The following is an 18089-nucleotide window of genomic DNA, read 5'->3' as shown; positions in this document are numbered from 1 at the left end:
AAAAAGTTAAGAGAAAAAAATAAAGGATGGTGACATAGTGATGATGTGTATATCATATATTGTCTGGCAACGATGAGTATCTTACCATAATGCCAGTATATACTGTATAGTCTAAGTCCCTGCTGCACATTATATGTCTGTGCTAAGTCCTAATAGAAAAAACACACAATACAAATATCAATTTCCATTTATTATCCTGCTCTGTTTGTTGAATTACAGTCAAAGTGAAATGAAAAGAAGAAATAAAAGCTTGCATAGAGAGAGTAAATTTTATTTTAGGAGAGAAGTGCTGCAAACATTCATATTTAAAATTGATGTGGACTGTACAAGAAATAGTGTTGGGTTGTTAGAAGTGAGGCGGCCGCTTCAGGCTCAGAACTTTGGTACAATCTGGTCAGACAGACAGAGGGCATGCATTCAGTGAGGGGAAAATATAAACACTTTTAATACGAGAGTGGAATTTGATCCAAATTTAATGTGAACATTTAAATGTAATTAAATTTAAAGAAAGTTAACAAAACTTCAAGCAGGAGAAATGCTCGTTTGTATTCATTCTTCCATTATCTAATAGCATAAATAAGGGAAACTGTAGCTCCAGGACTTTATCAAAATCAGTTTCAACATTTAAAATGTACCCTGACTTTGCACATTTTTATTTATTTTTTATGGCATACTCACAAAAAAGTCCTCATCTGTAGTAACTTTGGTTATGTGGAAGCCCATTACAATCCAGAAAAAATAGATGAAATGTTATGCATGATCTAAATAAATAAAAGTTTTTGAAATGTCAAATTCAGCCCAAAAAAATCATTGAAAATTCAGGACTTCCTAAGAGATGAGATACGTTGAAAATGTAAAAAAGGTAGGATTTTTTTACTAGGTCAGATAGATAATATACTACGGAAATATTTTGACACACTAATTCAAAATACTGATTTAGAATTGAGTTTTGATTTACCTTCATAACTAAGACTTCATATTTCACCATAGTTTTATCCTAGTATGTCAAGATTTAGATTTACCAAGAGAGTTTGTACTTTTATCATGCCTAATATTTATCCATTCTTTTCCTTTTTCTTGGCGTAAATGGGCTTCCATACATGAGGCCTTGAGAAAGGTTTAGCTCAGGACCCAGTTGACTTTTGAGTGGTGTAATCCTTAACGCGGACAGCTGTAGTTCCATGTGGCAGTACAAGGCGTGCTTACATTCATAGTGCAGGGGAATATGAGTGAAGAGGACGGTAACTGTCTCGATGCATGAAAGAGAAAAAGATTGACTGCAAGCTCCTTGAAAATTGGTTTTATACAAAACGTTCATGCTTTTCTATTACAAGAGCTGTATGGGGTTTAACTGTTGACTCTGTGCCTGCTTTCAGTTCTCAATAAGTGCTTTCAGACCAGTTTAGTTATGGGGACTCTTTGAGAACTACATACCTTCAAGGGCTTTTTTTCTGTTTGCATTTGCACCGTTAATAGGAACCCAAGTGATACAATCCAGCAATTGGTAAACCGACATTATTTCTGCATTAAACAATATGGAGGACACTGTGATGGAAGCTGTGTGTCATGGTTTCCATGTTCATAACGGAGTTGGAGAGGAGATGAGTTTGGTTCTAATATAAAGGCTAATATTAAGAGTACACAGGAAGTTTGGATGAATTTGGAGTCTGATTGCGTTAAATGAAAATGTGAAGTTTGAAAAACATGGAAGGTGGTGGTTTTGTATTATGTATGTATAAACATCTATCATGAATTGTAAGAAGCTGAAAATGCATGCTAATAATAATAATAATAAATATGTCTGATTTAGTCCCTTAGTCCCCTAGTGTAGCAGGGCTGGACATAATGTCAAAGGGAGGAGCTTAGTGTACAGTCATATTATCAATTGACCATTCAAGGATTACAATTGTCACTGTTGGATTTCTCAATAAAAGGAACATGTGAAAAAAAGGCTAGTGTTAAAAATATTAAAAAGGATGGTTGCCAGTTCTCTATTGGCTCATGTATTTGACCAATCACTGTACACTTACATCTGAACCAATCACTGTACCCTTATGTCACTCAGGGTTCCTCTCGTGCTCCAAGAGTACCTACTCGCCCTGAAGTAGGAGCTAAAAAAGTCCCTAAAAATAGCATTCTAAGAACTACAATAAAAAGAGTAGTTCCTGCAATGTTCTTAGAACTATGAAAAAGTGCCTCTGGTCTGAAAGCACCTCATGAACTCCAACAGACAACCTGATTTAAATTAACAGAAACATTAATAAGAAGTTGATACAATTCATTAATGCAATATTTAAATTATGACAAGTGCAAATCTAGGACTATTAAATGGTGTCAGAGTTGAACTCTTGAGCTCAACTCTTCATGTCAGAAAGAGATTTTACTGTTTATACAGTGTGTGTGTGTGTGTGTGTGTGTGTGAACTTCAGCCATACAAATACACAAGTTGTACAACAACACAAGTGTAAGTAAAGAAGAGAACATGCTCAATCATTTGGAGCTTTCTTTTTGAAAAATCTTCTAGTTCTATTGTGAATAACAAGATAAGGAAATGTATTCTAATGAGGAACAGCAAATATGCTGAGAAGGCATTTCAATGCCAGTTGATATTACTGGATGTCTCGGGGTGATTAGGTCCTTTTCCACAATTTCATGAAGAATTGGTCTTTTAAAATGGCATCTGAGAGTCAGATGTCCAGTTTTGTGTTGTTTGACACCAGTAGCTGCATTGAGCTTGGTGATATTTCAGCTGTGATCTGGGTGTGTGTGGCTGGGGTGGATCTAGAAGGGAGGCATAGGGGCACTGATACAGGCAAGAAACAGAACGTTATTGATGATGCTCAATAATCAGAGCGTGTGCATAATCATACCATTAGCCGAAAGTTACATTGTTCGCTAGTCCCAATTCAGAGGACGACTTTCACTAATTAGATTTGTTGAAAGGTAAACATAATAACATTCAATAAGGGATTTGACACTGGATTTTAATCCAATAATATGCTATTGAATACCATCTCTAATCCTAATTAATACCAAAGAGTTGGATGAACATAATTTAAGTGTTTTAATAAGCTGCTGCAATACCATTTTTTGACCATTTGGGGGCAGCAGAAACAAGCTGGCGAATTTAGCAGAGCTTACTTCCACATCCAGCAATCACAGAGCAACATATTCATTTTGAGTTGTATGAATGTCCACCAGATGACTCTCTTTAAGTTGTTTTGCTCTCTAGTAACGCCTGAGTGGAATATGTCTCTTTAGCTGCTAAATGCTCCAATATGTTCACCAGCTAGTTGCTAACTGTGACTGGTGCTGAGCAGGTGGTGGTAGATTTCTTTTTTTTTTTTTTTAGAGCTTTGAGTTGGTGTTTGATTTGATCTCTTATAAAAACATTGATTATAGCCACTTTCATTTTTACAGTCTGCACCCTGAACCACCTGTGACCTCCTGATCAGAGTAGCTGGATTGGCCACGGGACAGCAAATGGAAAAGAGGGGGACAAAAGAAGAGAAGGCCAGCAGAGTGAGAGGTAGGAAAGACTGGAAGTTATGTGTTGGCCCCTTTTCTCTCTCTGCTTTGGAAATGTACCTGCAATTGTCATGTATACCCTGCCAACACCTCCTGCCACCCCATGTCAAATCTTCTGGATCCACCACTACTGGGTGGATATTTTATGGATTTTGTATATTTGGATTCACAATTTTCTTTCAGTTGCCAGCTCTTCAGAGTAGAATAGTTTCAACAAACTTAGACCTGAATAAAAGCTAGTTTTAAATACAATCAAAGTAACTGATATGGTTGCATGTAACTCATCTACATATTAACTTAAAGTAAGCGGTAGCCAATTTTGTTTTTTGCCAATTGAGCCAGATCTGATAGAAAAATTCCTTCCCACACAATCTACATTATAAACTTACTTACATTCAAATCACAACATGTCACCGCCACGTCATTAGAAAAGCACTTTTTTTTCTTGTAGATGAAAATACTTATAGCAACAATACCAAAGCTACTGTCCGGACTCACAAAATCAGCCGCAGGCAAAGTTCAGTGGAAAATCCGACAAACTTGACCAAAAAGTTTACTTCAGGCGGTCCTGGAAAGGCTTTGAGAGAGAAATGCACCACCTACACGGGTGCAGTTACAACAACAGGCCACAAAGAGACGCTGTACTACAGTGAGTAGTACATTCTGGACTTAAGATCCTCCAAGGTCCATCAGAACTAGATTAAAAAAAGGCTTAATCCACTTAGTTTTTTCAGTGAAGGCAGTGGTTGCTTCTTCTTTCATGTGTACATGGTCTATAGTGTTGAACCCTAACACCCTGGTCTCTGATGGATCAAATCCAGGCCCTTTTGATCCTGGTCCAGAAGGCAGTGTGGGTCTAAATTCGTCACATCTCACAGGTGAAAGCGTGTATGACTAAGTTTGTGCGAAATATGTGCAGGTGCAACAAAAAACGGAGTACTTTACCGCTATACATGGGACATATTAAAATGTCAGAGTGCAGCTTCCTGGTTCCAAGGTTTTAAAAGCCTCTGATATAAAATAGAGCTCATTATAATTTAAATACAAGACCACATGTTAGACTTTTAATCCAAGTGCTTGAGCCATCCTCCAGCTTTGATCATGGCTGCCTTTCTTCACAGAGATACTGCTAGTCCTTGAGGGAAACCCAGGGGAGGGCTGGAGGGTTTCATTCTAGCCCAAAGGTGCTGGTCTCCTCCACAGCAGTCAGCATCTTCTCATACAGCATAGAGAAGGATGGGTATGGTGGCAGATCCAGCCGGTTAAAACAGGTGTGAGCTCTGCAGAGAGAGAGAGAGAGAAAGGATGTTGGATATTCTGCTGGTTGCATTTTCTTTCCACTTGAACTCAATTTATGCTTATACCAACATTTGTATATGTTGTTAGGACCAGAAGTTTGAACTAACAAGTTAGATTTACTTTATTTGCGTATACTAAAGTTTCTTTTTTGGGTAAATTGTACTTGGGAGTAGTTTTAATGCAGTGTTCCTCATAGTTGTAGTGTTTGGGAGAAAAATCGATGTTACAGACATGACAGAGAATAGCAAGTGTGTGTTTGTTAACTGTGTTAAAGTGCACAGCCTATATTATACTGTATAGTATATACTGACATGTTGTACCACTCCTATAGGGTGACCCGACATGACAAAACATACAAAACTAGATGAGACGAATAAAACCACTGTCATATCTGTACGTTAACTTAGCTTAGTATTAAACCTGGACACAGCTAGCCTGGTTCCAACCACAGGAAGAAAGTCACCTCTACAGATCACTAATTAATGGTGCACTCTTCAGTTTGGGTTATGAATTGAATGAATGACTTTTCGTTTGCTACTCATCAAGTTCATTTTATTTTTGTAATGTTAGTTAATTACTTTGACTACTTTTGCTTCTACTTGAGTACATGTTTTTAGGAATAGGTACATTTTAGTTACTCTACCCACCTCTAGTTTAGTACTCTGCTTTCATGATATTAGAATTGCTGTTTATGTGCAAATTAATCAGACCCCAAAATCACAGTAAATAAGATAACAGCATCAAAGTGAGTCCTCCAGTGTTCACCTGGGCAGCGCAGTGACTTTCCCCCACTTCTCCACACAGAACCTGCGAGGTCCGTTGCTGCCTCGAAGAGAAGCAAAGCCCTCGTAAGGAATACTGGATGTCCCCGTCACAAACTGGAAGGGAAGGTGAGAGGGAGGAAGAAGATTGGTCAGTAGCAGCCAGTAACATAGTAACGACCGATAACCTAATCATTTATAATGTAATATAGCCCGTGCTGATAACATAATAACTTGCAAATAACATTTTGGTTTATTGGACATTTGTAAAATAAGTCAGAGAAAAATAGTAAATTAAAAATAAAGCACACGTGCAGGTGAGGTACACGCCCACTAGGGGCTTATCTTAAAAGCCCACATATAAGAGATAAAATATAAAAAATAAACAAATATAATTTACTTAAATAATCTTACGCACAAAAATTGCAAAATAAAATATAGCAAAAAAAATGTGGATTATGTACTAGAATATTTTGTCATCAAAGTATTTTGAGTTTAATTTTATGACACACATTTTCCTTATAATCCAGAGATTTTTTAACCTTGCTACAGAAAAAAAACAAACTGATCTTTCTTTCTAGGTAAATTTCTCATCAATTAAAATCCCTACAAATCTTGTTGATGTAACTTTAACAATTTGTTCACCATCAATATGCAATTTAATTGATTCAAAATTACAATTACATTTCCCAGCAAATATTATAAAGTTCGATTTGTTTTACATTTAATGCCAATGTATTTGTTTGAAACCATTTTGAATATACAAGTAGGTCATTGTTTACTTTATTCATGAGTACAGACATAAATGTTGGAAAGACGTAAATTAGAATCATCTGCAAATAATAATAATGGCTGCAAGATTGTTAATGTAAATAAGAAACAATGATGGTCTTAAAATGGAGCCTTGTGGTCCCCCACACTGTATCATAGCTCTCTCTGACTCTATACCATTTATGTTAACATACTGCTGTCTATTATGTACATAAAAAAACATACCTATACAATTATGCAAGTAAAATGTCATGATTAACAGCATCAAACACTTTAGAAAGATCCAGGAAAATACCACATGTAAAGTTCATTTCTAATGCAGTATGAATCACGTCCACTAGATGGAAAAGAGCCATGTTGGCAGAATCAATATTAGTGTTCATACAGTATATTATACATGTCCAAATGTTTAAGAATGTGTTTATATACTAGCTTATCTAAAACTTTCAAAGAACTGAAATGGCACGGTAATAAAACTTCTGAACCAATAACCTAATAACGTACCGCCAATAAATGTAATAAGTAATTCTGTTATTGTAATAACTGGAGCCGATAACATAATAATATACTGATATGACTTTATTGAAGTTTATTTATTGGATATAAAGTTTCACACTTCCATGGCACTTAGTCCTACTATTATCTCTTTCAAATATTTGTTGAAAGACCTGAACACACACACACACTCACTATTTGTTTAACTTGATGGTTATAAATGATCTTCTGCTCTTCAAGTTCCAAATGAAGTGGTAGCTCATGTTTGCAAACACAGACAATGGTATGATATGAAATCTCTGTGTGTGGTCAAGTCTTTCAACCAATATTTGAAAGAGATAATAGTAAGACTAAGTGACATCATGGAAATGTGAAACTTTATATGCAACGTAAAGTAAAACTTAAATAAAGTGATATTATTACGTTATTGGCTGCTACAAGATCCAGAGGTGTGATCAGCAACAACTCTCATTCTGTCTCACACACACACTTACCTGCAGGAGCCGAAGTCTCTGTTCATTGTTGAACCTCTCCACAGCTGCCCAGAACCACCGGATCACTATATGGTTGTCATGGTAACCTAAACATTGATAAAAAATGACAGCCATGTAACTGCAGTGACAGGATCATGGTGACGGCAGAAGACAAGAGCCCCTCCCCCAAAGGGACAGAGCTTAGCGGAGCCTTCAACCAGAATCATTTCTGTCCAAACTGAGCTGACAGCTTTCTGTGATGTGGAGTCTATGATCAGATGAGACTGGAGAGGTCAGTACTGCAGCAAAGAGCACAACACACACCATAACATGGAACAATACAATATGCTCCAGTCTTCTCAGTCATGTAACCAAACAATACTCCTTTAACCATTCATAATATAAAGTGGAAACATTCAATATCTTAATAGAACAATACTTTTTTACAGTTTGCCCAACCAATTAAAAGATGTTACTGCATAAAATGACTAAATATTCCTCCAACTCTCCATCTCTGAACTGCTACATGAACTGATAACACCACAGCCACTGACAGAATGAACCACCTGAAGGCCTTCCCCACTACAGGATTCCAATTAATTAAAATATATATTAATTACATTTGATTCTGTCTCCTTAAATGAGATTAGTTGTCTAATCCTTTTATCTCATTTCATTCCATACCTCCTCTGTACTCTGTGTTGTTCCTCCAGTCTGATAAATCGATCTCTGCAGTGCCAGCGATCACCAGCTCCAGCTCCCTGGCATCAAACACCGACACCAGCCTGGCATCCACCACCTGGTACACACACACACATTATTAAACCACAGGTTGTCTGCTGCCACTGACTTATACTTTATCTACATGTTGTTATAGAAATATGCAGAAGTGTAAAGAACTTAATGAATGAAGAACACATTAAACACACAACGCTGTACCTCATAGAAGCCTCTGACCAGGCTTTCAGTCTGCTGCACCACTCCTCTCTCTATCCTCCACTTCACCATCCGCTCTATGTATTCCTTCTTGTTCTTCTCTGACACAGGGATGTTGGCTCCACCAGGCTTCAGCTCTCTCTCTGTTATCTGTAAGAACACACACACAGAAGCATGTTGACCCAGGTCACTTTTGGGGAAATGACATAGACTTGCACTCATTTCCTGGAGACTTACTCTAACCCTAAGCTTAACCACTGACCTAAAAATCAGCAGTTTACTAATTGGGTTGGACAAGCTGTCCCTGGTTATCTGAAATGTGTCCCCAAAAGTAGCCTATAACACACTCTCTCTCTCACACACACACACACACACACTGACCTGTCCAAAGACCTCCTCATTGACGGTGAAGGTGAGGTCCAGCATGTCTTCTATGTCGTTGTCCTTCATCCACTGTAGGGACTGGTGAAACTCCTCATCTAAATACTCCAGGTCACTCAGGTCACATGGACTAAACAGTGGATAATGAGAGTGTGTAAGTGTGTGTACATCAAGGCGGCGAATGATTTAGGTGCAAGATGATTTATAATGTGCACGTATGACCATGCATTTGTGAATACGTACATGCGCAGCAGGCCTTTATAGAAGGGCCTGGTGAAGAAAGCGTCCAGCAGGTACTGATGGATCAGAGCCAGACCTAGAATACGACCACTGAACCGGAACCTGAAACACACACACACACAAAAAATGTCCATAATACACAATGAAACAGTCAAGATGGTGAAAATCATATATGTCATTGTCTGTTTTTCAGTTTTCAGCGTGTGTGGTGAATCTCACCATTCATGATGATTGTCTACGAAGGCGGACATTGGGCTGATCTGGACAGTGTAGGTATCGTTGGCAGAGTATTCAAACAGACCATAATAAGGATTGAACAGCTCTCTGGAGACCAAGAAGAAGAACTCTCTGGAAGGGCCGCTATAGTCCAACCTGCAACACACACACACGCTTATACTTACTACATATTTATGCAATATTATCTTTTTCCCTTATCTGAAAAATAAACATGAATCAATTCCTTCTACTTCTTGTCCTCACTTCTCATTGACTTTGTCACTTTGCTATAAAGAAGCTAGGATTAATGTTTAGTTTTGTAGATTGAGCATCACCAGGTATTTACTCAGTCTTCTGTTTTATAACCAATGACCTGCATAACTACATCCCCATCTACTTTGTGTTAATAGTGATAATTAGCTGCTAATACGCTAAACTACATCAGAGACCCCTGGGCAACTTAGAATAAAGTGTTCATTTTAATCTTATGGGTGAATTATTGTTCTGATAAGAGAATTATTTTGAAAAGCCATTTCAAGGTTTTAAATATTTGGTAGCAGTGGTGATTAAAGACATGTAGCGTGTAACTTTATGCTATATGCTATGCTTATGCTATGTGAACTGTCTACCTAAGTTAAAACGTCTATTGTAGTGTGTACATATTCTGTACATTTACAGCTGGATATTTCTTCTGGGGCTCTCTTTGCATGATTTACAGTTCAACACATTCCTTATTTATCATACTGATGCTTTATGCTCCTTTACATTTCTGAAACAGGCCATTTTAACTCCTGTCTTAGCAACCTTAAAAAAACCTTAACCTTAAGTTTTGGAACCATGTCAGTATATAAATAACAAAATCACAAAAAGCTGAGTCTGTCCCCTTTAACCAGACTGTCCACCTATAGTGTTCCACTGTGATGAGCTGGGAATGAGTCATAGATGGAACATACACACATGCACCTGTGACCGGGCCTCCCACACACTCACCCCTCCTCCCCGACAAAGCTGACATAGAGCTTGCTGCGCTGCAGATCTTTACGGGAATAGCACATGATCTGGTTGAAGGCATCTTCCAGCAGATGGTCACGACGGATGATCAATCTGAGACACACAGACGCATATTAGAACAGAAAGAAATAGAAGAGAACAGTTGTTTTCTTTAGTTACACACACACACACAAACACACACAGTCCACCTACTTTAGCTTCCCTGGTCCTTGTCCGTAGCCTTTTGTTTCCAGCTTTCTGTAGAAGTTGCGCAGTTTGGCCTCAAAGTCTCTCTTGTAGGGTGCTGGAGCTCTGGCATTAGCTCTCTGAGTACCTACAGCCAGAGAGAAAGAGCAGCAGATACAGCTCATTTAACTACATTTCCCAGAATACCCTTTGATAACCTTTAAAATTCATCTATGGCAGAGGTCTCCAGACTATTCCATAAAAGTCTGAATAGGTCTGCTAAGTCTGAATTCTATCTTAACATGTTTGTGTTTTTTCACTGAGTTTCAGCTCTACGGAATACAATGTAAGAGTAGAATTCAGATGACTTGTTAGACAGTGACTTTAAGGACACGCTGTGTACTTGGGCAGAGTTGTCTCACTCTCCCCCACTCAACCACTGCTACAACTCACAAGTGTGTGAGACTCAGCCAGCTTCATAGCGAGCTCTGACTCAGCGGTTCAAACGCGGTTCAAACATCTTTGTACTGGAGTTTCACATCTATATCACTGTGTATAAGTCACTCCTGTAGGTGGATGAAGTGATATTGATACTAGCTATACAAAAGCTCTTCTGTCTATTTCAACAGGGTGGATGAACACTTGAACACAATCATCTTTATGACATTTTCAACACAAGGAATGTACGTATTTATTACTAATATGCAACTTTTTGACAGATGATTATCTATTTGATATTTGGGGTCTGTCTATGCTTTGGTTGTGTGTATGTATACTGATTTATGCAAAATGAATGAGCATCCAAATGTATTTTAGTGAGTAGGGTCTCGCTCTCTTACCAGGTGAGTTCTGCGGGGAGGAGACGGGGGATCCCCGAGGTGACTGGCAGTAGCTGGGGTGAAGTAAGGCGTGAGGAGGCACGTATGACATTACTTCATCTTCAAACAGACTGCGGAGGAGAGAGAGAGGGAGAGAGAGAGAGAGAGGGAGAGGAAGAGGGAGGAGAGACACAGCGAGAGAGAAATTGAATAAACTGAATTAATTTAATAGAATGACCTGGGGTTGAAAGTAATGGGGGGGGGATGGAGTGCAATAAAGGAAATTGAGAGAAAATGATACACACCTAATACAATAAGATAGGGAAGAAGTACATTAAAAATTAGGGAAGGAAGAAAGGAAAGCAGGTCTCACCTTAGCAGCATGACAAGGTCAGCGTCTCCCGACAGCCTGGCCAATCCCGACACTCCATCTGTGCGGATCAGCTGCACCTTCTCCCTGTTGTCATAGCAACATCAAACTGAGTAAGAAGCTGGTATATGTAGCTATGCATGTGTCATATACGGTAGAAGCTACAATTCATTACAAATACACACCTGAGGTATGGAGTGAGTGTGTGTGTGTGTACCTGAGTGAATGGTTCCGGTTGAAGTCTGCCTGTCTCTCCTGCAAAATCTCATAGATGTTTGGTTGTCGTAGAAACGCCACAATCTTGTCGTTGTAAGCTAAAAAAGGGGCCAGCACAAACATGTGGGTCAAAGTTGAGCATTTCTGAAGCTGTGTGTGTGTGTGTGTGTGTGTGTGTGTTTGTGCATGTACTGACCCACTGGCACAACATCTTGGCTCTGCCCCCTGCTGGCAGAGGTGAAGGTGCTGGAAGGCCGAGGCAGGACGGGTGGGCCGGTGTGACGAGGGTCTTCACCCACCTACAGACAAGATAAATTAGTTTGAGCTTGTAAAGTAACAATGTAGGATATTTGAGTCCTCTACAGCAATAAAAATGTCATAGTGTGTGTGTGTGTGTGTGTGGTGTGTGTGGTGTGTGTGTGTGTGTGTGGTGTGTGTGTGCGTGTCTTACCAGTCGTCGGGGGCTGACCTCTCCGGCACTGTGGCTGCGTTGGCGTGTCAGGTGTTGGCGGTGGGCCAGGATGCTTGGGGGCCGAGCGCTCTGGAGAGGCAGCCGGGGGTCGATGAAGGTTGTGGCTCGGCAGTTGTGGTCCACAAAGAAAGGCTGCAGCCACACACACACACACACACACACACACACACACATACATGTAGAAATGAAGGAAATAAATGTACATTTGCGGAAATTCAAATAAAAAGTCATTCATGTATTTGCCATTTAAGTGCAAACATATATTTATTAATTGTATTACTTTTTATATAAATCGCCCTTTTAATTGTATTACTCTTTTATTTAATTAAAATTCATTATAGAACTGATGAATACATTATTTGTCCTCCATACATTTTATCTTTTTATTTTATTATCATTCTATAGGTTTTATCTTTATCTGTTTCTTTTGTCTTTTTAATCCCTTGTTTAAGTCCAGCTTTTATTAAACTTCATCTTTTATTTTACTTTTTAATCTACTTGAACCTAGTTTTTTTACTCTAACTTTTAATAAAAGTTATTCTCTTTTATTTTACTTATTTAATTATTATTGATCTATTTAATTATTTTTTATTTATTTATTTTATTTAAATTTCAAAACATTTTAATCATTTTTATTTTCTCTCGTGCATTGGTCTCAATTTTTGTCTTTTAAGTTGTTCTTTGTTTTTACTCCTTTATTTTGTCTTATTATCAGCTTGTCAATCAACTCACTGTAAAGCACTTTGAACTCACTAGCCTGTATGAGAGGTGCTGTATAATAAAGTTGATTTATTGATTGATTGACATGCTGGACAAGTGTCACAGCTGTAAATCTGTAAACTGTGCTAAATAAGCATGGTGAAGATGTACTATTTTTAACTTTGTGCCACAGCAAGCATTCTGTGACAAAGGTAAAAATGTATTTTGCCCATAAATTGCAGCATGTGACACCTGGTACCTACACTTAATAAATTAGATGACTCAAACCTGGCATCAAAATGTGGCTGAGGCTTTTAACACTGATATGAAGACACACACAGAAAAAAAATCACAACTGCAACTACAGCTCTAACACTGAATTTAAGACTCAAAACTACATTCTATCTCATCCACAGCCAATAAAGCATTTGGGTTTATAGAATATAAGACTTTCAGACTGAAGCTATGACATCATCCCCACCTTGCCGGTGTGGTCGTGTTTCATCTCCCAGCCTCTTGGCAGCTCCAGCTGCTTATTGGAGAACATGTTGAGGAAGGCCACCAGGTCCCTGTTGTGCTGGTAGCGCTCGAAGTGGTGAGCATCCCGACGAACCTTGCTGATCATATGCTTCAGACACGTGTTGGTGGTGAACATTCGGTAGGCACTCTGACAGACAGCGAGGGACGGAGACAGAGAGAGGAGGAGAGAAGACAGAGAGAAGAGAGGAAAAACATCCACCAGAAACAGGAAGGAGGTTTTGTCAAGTGTAGTTGTCCCACTTAAACACTATATAGTTATTATCCACCATTCTTACATATATGTGCTTTGATTGTTGTGAGTAAGGGACTGTCCAAAAATGATCAGGGCGTGAAGCGGATCTGAATCGTATATTTAAATTTGCATTGTTAATATTTTCTTTGGGTCCGTCCAATCATATGAAACCTGAGTGCAATATGAGTTCAATCTTACACATTGCTGAGTTGTCTTTTCATCAACTCATCTATTAGATGTAAGGATCCCCATCCTAATAATTTTTGTACAGTCCCTAAATAAGTGTGTGGTCAGTAGATGTTGAAGAGTTTCCTAGATTAAATAGAGTGCAATCTATGATAAAAAAGTAGAGGAAAACAAGGATGGATGGGTTAAAAGAGAGAAGAGAGGGAGAGAGAAGAAAAAGTGTCCATACAGGGTTGGAATGTAGCACAGTGAAGAAGTCGGGGCTGGTGAGGAACCTGGCGCAGGGAGACTGAAGCAGAAGGCTGAGGCGAGACCTGGAGCCGGACTGAGCCACGTTGTTGTCTCTACGCAGCTCTGCAACACACACACAATGTCAGAGAGAGTTTGTGAGGCAAAGTTAGACTACATAGACCAGAATGCACTGGGGTGAGAGGAGTACCTGGGATGGATGGGTGCGTGTCAGTCTCGTCTGGCGGCAGCTCATTGGCTGGCTGCTCCTCTGGTCTGCTGTCACTGGTTATCGTCCGACGTATGCTCTGATACCTGGAGAGGTGTGTCTCAGTTACCGTGGAGACAGGAGGTGGCACCAATAATGGAAACATTTAATTTAGGTGGACTGTTTTTTGTGTGCGTGTGTTCCGACCTGCGGTTCAGCTGCTCCATCTGCTGTATGGAGTTGGATCTCTGGAGGGTCTGTGGGGCGGGGGGAGCGGTGGGCCGCTGCCAGGTTGTGGTTCTGTTCACGTGGTCCACGTAAAAGATCCGACCGTGGCTGTCGATTCGAGCCTCCCAATCTGGCGCACACACACACACACACACACACACACACACACACACACACACACACACACACACACACACACACACACACACACACACACACACACACACACACACACACACACACACACACACACACACACACACACACACACACACACAAGGAAGACAAGGCTGAAGTTTGGGATCTTAACAAACAAGTGTAAACACTGAAAAGAAGAATGAAAGCCACAAAGTTTGGTTATAATATCAGTATGTGAAGCTTCAGCCGTCAGCCTTCTGTTTCAACATAACAGTGTTTTTAGTAGCAAAGTCTTTTTGTTACTATACTTCCACCACAGCTCAACAAGGAAACACTAAGAGGGAATTTGATGCTAAAATCACTGTAAATGTGTCAGATATCACTTGATATGACTAACTCAGACTGATGAAGCTCAATAGAAGCTGATCATCTACTTTTAAATGCATTTGGGCTCCTGACTGTTGTTTTAAGACACACTTGAAAAATTGTGAACCTGTCCTTTAAAGTAGAGTGTTATCCTGATGCAGACAAAGCTTTTAAGTCTTTTAAGAGAATGTGCAATATTGGACACACGCACGCACATACAGACACACACAGGTGAGTCTGTGGTAATGCTGTACTAATGAACTCCTTTTCCTCATGTTAACACACACACACACACACTCTCACACACTCACTAGGTGGTAGCTGCTCATCCACTCTCTGGTAACGACTGATGTCATGGCGGATAGATGGCAGGGAGCGAACAGACTGGTGGCCATTGACCTGAGCTGTGGCACCTGCAGACACACACATGCACACACACACACACACACACACACGCACACGCATGCACACATATAGAATTTAACATTACAGCAGTTCCTCTACTGTCTGCAAAACTACAAAACCTGCCAGATGTGCCGACTGCAAGCTCAGCTCCTACAGCCGGTTCATCTCCCTTTCAGCACAGCACTGTTACAGCATCTGTCATTATCTGATGCTGGTGAGAATGATGTGATGTGATATTTATATGATAAATAAACAGCCCTGCATCTCACCTGCCTCCCTCTCCACCACGATCCCTCGCGCTCTCTCTGGACCCGCACGCCTCGTGGTTCTGGACCGCGCCTCCTCCAGAGGCCTGCATGGATCGCCTCCTCCTCCACACCTCCCCCTCCTGCTCCTCAGGACCATCACCCCCGCTGGCTGTCGCACCTGCAGTTAAAAAGAGTTTAGGTTACTTAAGAAACTTACTTTTACATAGAGAGGATCAGCCATAGAGTACAATTGCACATCACATGCATGCACACATTCAGGGCCTGTAGGAGTAATAAAAGTACTGTCATGTGCAGGCCACTGGACAGATGTGGCACAGGACACATTTTTAGGATGTGGTTTAAAGTATAGTCCACACTGTTTTATTATACTCTAAATATCAATACACACTGTAACTGCCAGGAGTTGTAGTCTGGCTTTTTGGTTTGGTTACCAGTTGCAGATTTCCAGGTTTCTGAGATGATGAGTGATGTCAAGGACAGACTTTATGTGTCCTTTACATATATTTCAGATTTACTACCTACCAGCTTCAGACGTCCCTCCTCCTTGATCTGCTATGTTGCTGCTGGTCGGAGCGTCCGCTGTCACCGGGCCGTTTGCCTCGCTGCTCGATGACTCTGCTCCTTCCTCCTCCGCCTTTGGTGCCACTTCTTTTCTCGTCTCCACCTCCTGAAGAGAGGAGAGGAGAGGAGAGGAGAGGAGAGGAGAGGAGAGGAGAGGAGAGGAGAGGAGAGGAGAGGAGAGGAGAGGAGAGGAGAGGAGGTTTAACGGTGTGGAAACTCTTATTTTGTGATGAATCATGTGACCACTTGTGAGTTGCTCAGACTTCTGGACATTTGGATTCAGGATTAAGGTCAATTCTTACTTTCCGTGTCCACATGGCTGTTAGTTTAAATTAGTGGTGAGACAATGAAATATGATCCAGCAGAGTAACAGATAATTGCATTTAAAGGCTGATCAGAGAAACACTGCAGTGGTTTGTAATATTCACAGAATAGACTTCACAACTCTGAACAGTTATCTCAGCCTGGTTTACTACTGCGCACATGAGGGACACGTCTATGTCTGCAGACACCAGACTGTGGTATGTATGGAACCACATGCACGTCAACAGCTGACTGCAGACTGTGGAATGCAGAAACCATAAATAGGCCTTTACACTTAACTTTAAGTGGTAGTAAGATGCTTTTTTTTACTCCTCAGTTGTTTCTTTAGAACATTCTTAAAGCTACAGTATGTCAGTAGAGTCAGAAGTCAGAAATAGGAGTTTATGTAATTCTTCAAAGTTTGATAGATAGTCCTAGTTATCTGATGGTACACTCTGATAAAGATTTTCAGAGATTTACAGCTTCAGTTCTACGCTACTACTCACCTGAATGGGTGATAGTGGGCCACTGCTGAGTGAGGGACCACAGGATACTTCCTGGTTTGCACCCATCCAGCTGCTCTGTGGCTGGCAGGTACATTCCCCCACAGACTCCCCAGGACCTGCTGCTGCAGCTGCCTCAGCCCCTGATGCCTGAGCTGAGCTGGAAGCTGTGGAGGCTTCTCCGCTGACGTGTGCAGCCTCAGCAGACGCTCCGGCAGCCTCTACGCTCACAGCCGCTGAGTCAGCAGAAGTTGATGTTCCCGCTGTACTCTCTGCAGCTCCAGCTCCTGCTCCAGCTCCAGCAGGCTCAGCTCCAGCTCCAGCAGGCTCAGCTCCAGCTCCTGCTCCTTCTTCAGCTCCTGCTCCAGCTCCAGCAGGCTCAGCTCCAGCAGAGGAACCGGCCTCTACTGTGGCTCCAGCTCCAGTGGGCCCGTGTGGCTCTCCATTAGAACCCTGGTTCCCTTGTTGAGACTCAGATGTGGCAGACCCTCTTGATGAGTCTGAGGTCTGCTGAGTCTTCGCCTCCTGCGATTGGTCCCTCTGCTGTCCTGCCGTCTCATCATCCTCATCTGAGTCTATGTGCAGCATGGCGTTGAGCCGAGTGTCTGTTGGAAAGCTGGAGCGCAGTTTTGGTGAAGGCCCCACCAGAGGTCTGTCCCCGGGGCTCCTGGGAGCCTCGATGGCATCCAGGTAGTCATTGAGTGACACCTGCCGGTGTGTGTGGCCGCCCACAGCCGGAGGAGCCAGATACTCTTCTCCGGCTTGCCCAGGCTCCCGCCACACGCTGTCATCGCCGTAGTAACAAGCCCCGTTGACTAACAGGGAGCCCTCGTCAGAGCCTGTGGGTGAGGGGCCGCATGTGACGCGTGAGGATGAGGAGGGGTGAGGGAGGTCTTCATCATCAGAGGGACTGCCGGGGTCACCGTTCACAGCGCCACCCAAAATAGTTCCACCTGTATCTGGAGACGCTTCTGAGGAGAGGAGAAGGATAAAGAAAGATTGTGATTGGTCAAAAGAGCAGGAGCTCAACTGAATATCTTTTGAGTTGTGGACAAAACAAGACATTTGAAG

The 18089-nt window shown here is 41.1% G+C and overlaps 1 protein-coding gene across 1 annotated transcript in view; it reads right to left on the bottom strand.

Annotated features, from left to right (window-relative positions):
- Positions 1 to 204: 204 nt before the first annotated feature.
- The window catches only part of hecw2b (HECT, C2 and WW domain containing E3 ubiquitin protein ligase 2b), a 28513-nt gene continuing 10628 nt past the window's right edge, over positions 205 to 18089 (bottom strand). The window contains exons 8-30 of the mRNA XM_062445551.1: positions 17022 to 17989; positions 16174 to 16318; positions 15656 to 15808; positions 15289 to 15390; positions 14453 to 14603; positions 14249 to 14352; positions 14039 to 14163; positions 13333 to 13518; positions 12132 to 12284; positions 11877 to 11979; positions 11682 to 11778; positions 11468 to 11551; positions 11116 to 11225; positions 10304 to 10424; positions 10091 to 10204; positions 9104 to 9256; positions 8888 to 8986; positions 8645 to 8774; positions 8267 to 8413; positions 8012 to 8126; positions 7349 to 7434; positions 5593 to 5705; positions 205 to 4808 (exon numbers count right to left, since the gene is read on the bottom strand). Of these exons, the coding sequence (XP_062301535.1) occupies positions 4697 to 4808; positions 5593 to 5705; positions 7349 to 7434; positions 8012 to 8126; positions 8267 to 8413; positions 8645 to 8774; positions 8888 to 8986; positions 9104 to 9256; positions 10091 to 10204; positions 10304 to 10424; positions 11116 to 11225; positions 11468 to 11551; positions 11682 to 11778; positions 11877 to 11979; positions 12132 to 12284; positions 13333 to 13518; positions 14039 to 14163; positions 14249 to 14352; positions 14453 to 14603; positions 15289 to 15390; positions 15656 to 15808; positions 16174 to 16318; positions 17022 to 17989 (3671 nt within the window). The 3' untranslated portion in view covers positions 205 to 4696. The remainder of the gene's footprint in view (positions 4809 to 5592; positions 5706 to 7348; positions 7435 to 8011; positions 8127 to 8266; positions 8414 to 8644; positions 8775 to 8887; positions 8987 to 9103; positions 9257 to 10090; positions 10205 to 10303; positions 10425 to 11115; positions 11226 to 11467; positions 11552 to 11681; positions 11779 to 11876; positions 11980 to 12131; positions 12285 to 13332; positions 13519 to 14038; positions 14164 to 14248; positions 14353 to 14452; positions 14604 to 15288; positions 15391 to 15655; positions 15809 to 16173; positions 16319 to 17021; positions 17990 to 18089) is intronic.

This window comes from Scomber scombrus, chromosome 24 (assembly GCF_963691925.1).
Source record: "Scomber scombrus chromosome 24, fScoSco1.1, whole genome shotgun sequence".
In the NCBI taxonomy this organism is placed as follows: Eukaryota; Metazoa; Chordata; class Actinopteri; order Scombriformes; family Scombridae; genus Scomber; species Scomber scombrus.
This window is presented reverse-complemented; position numbering and strand designations above follow the sequence as displayed.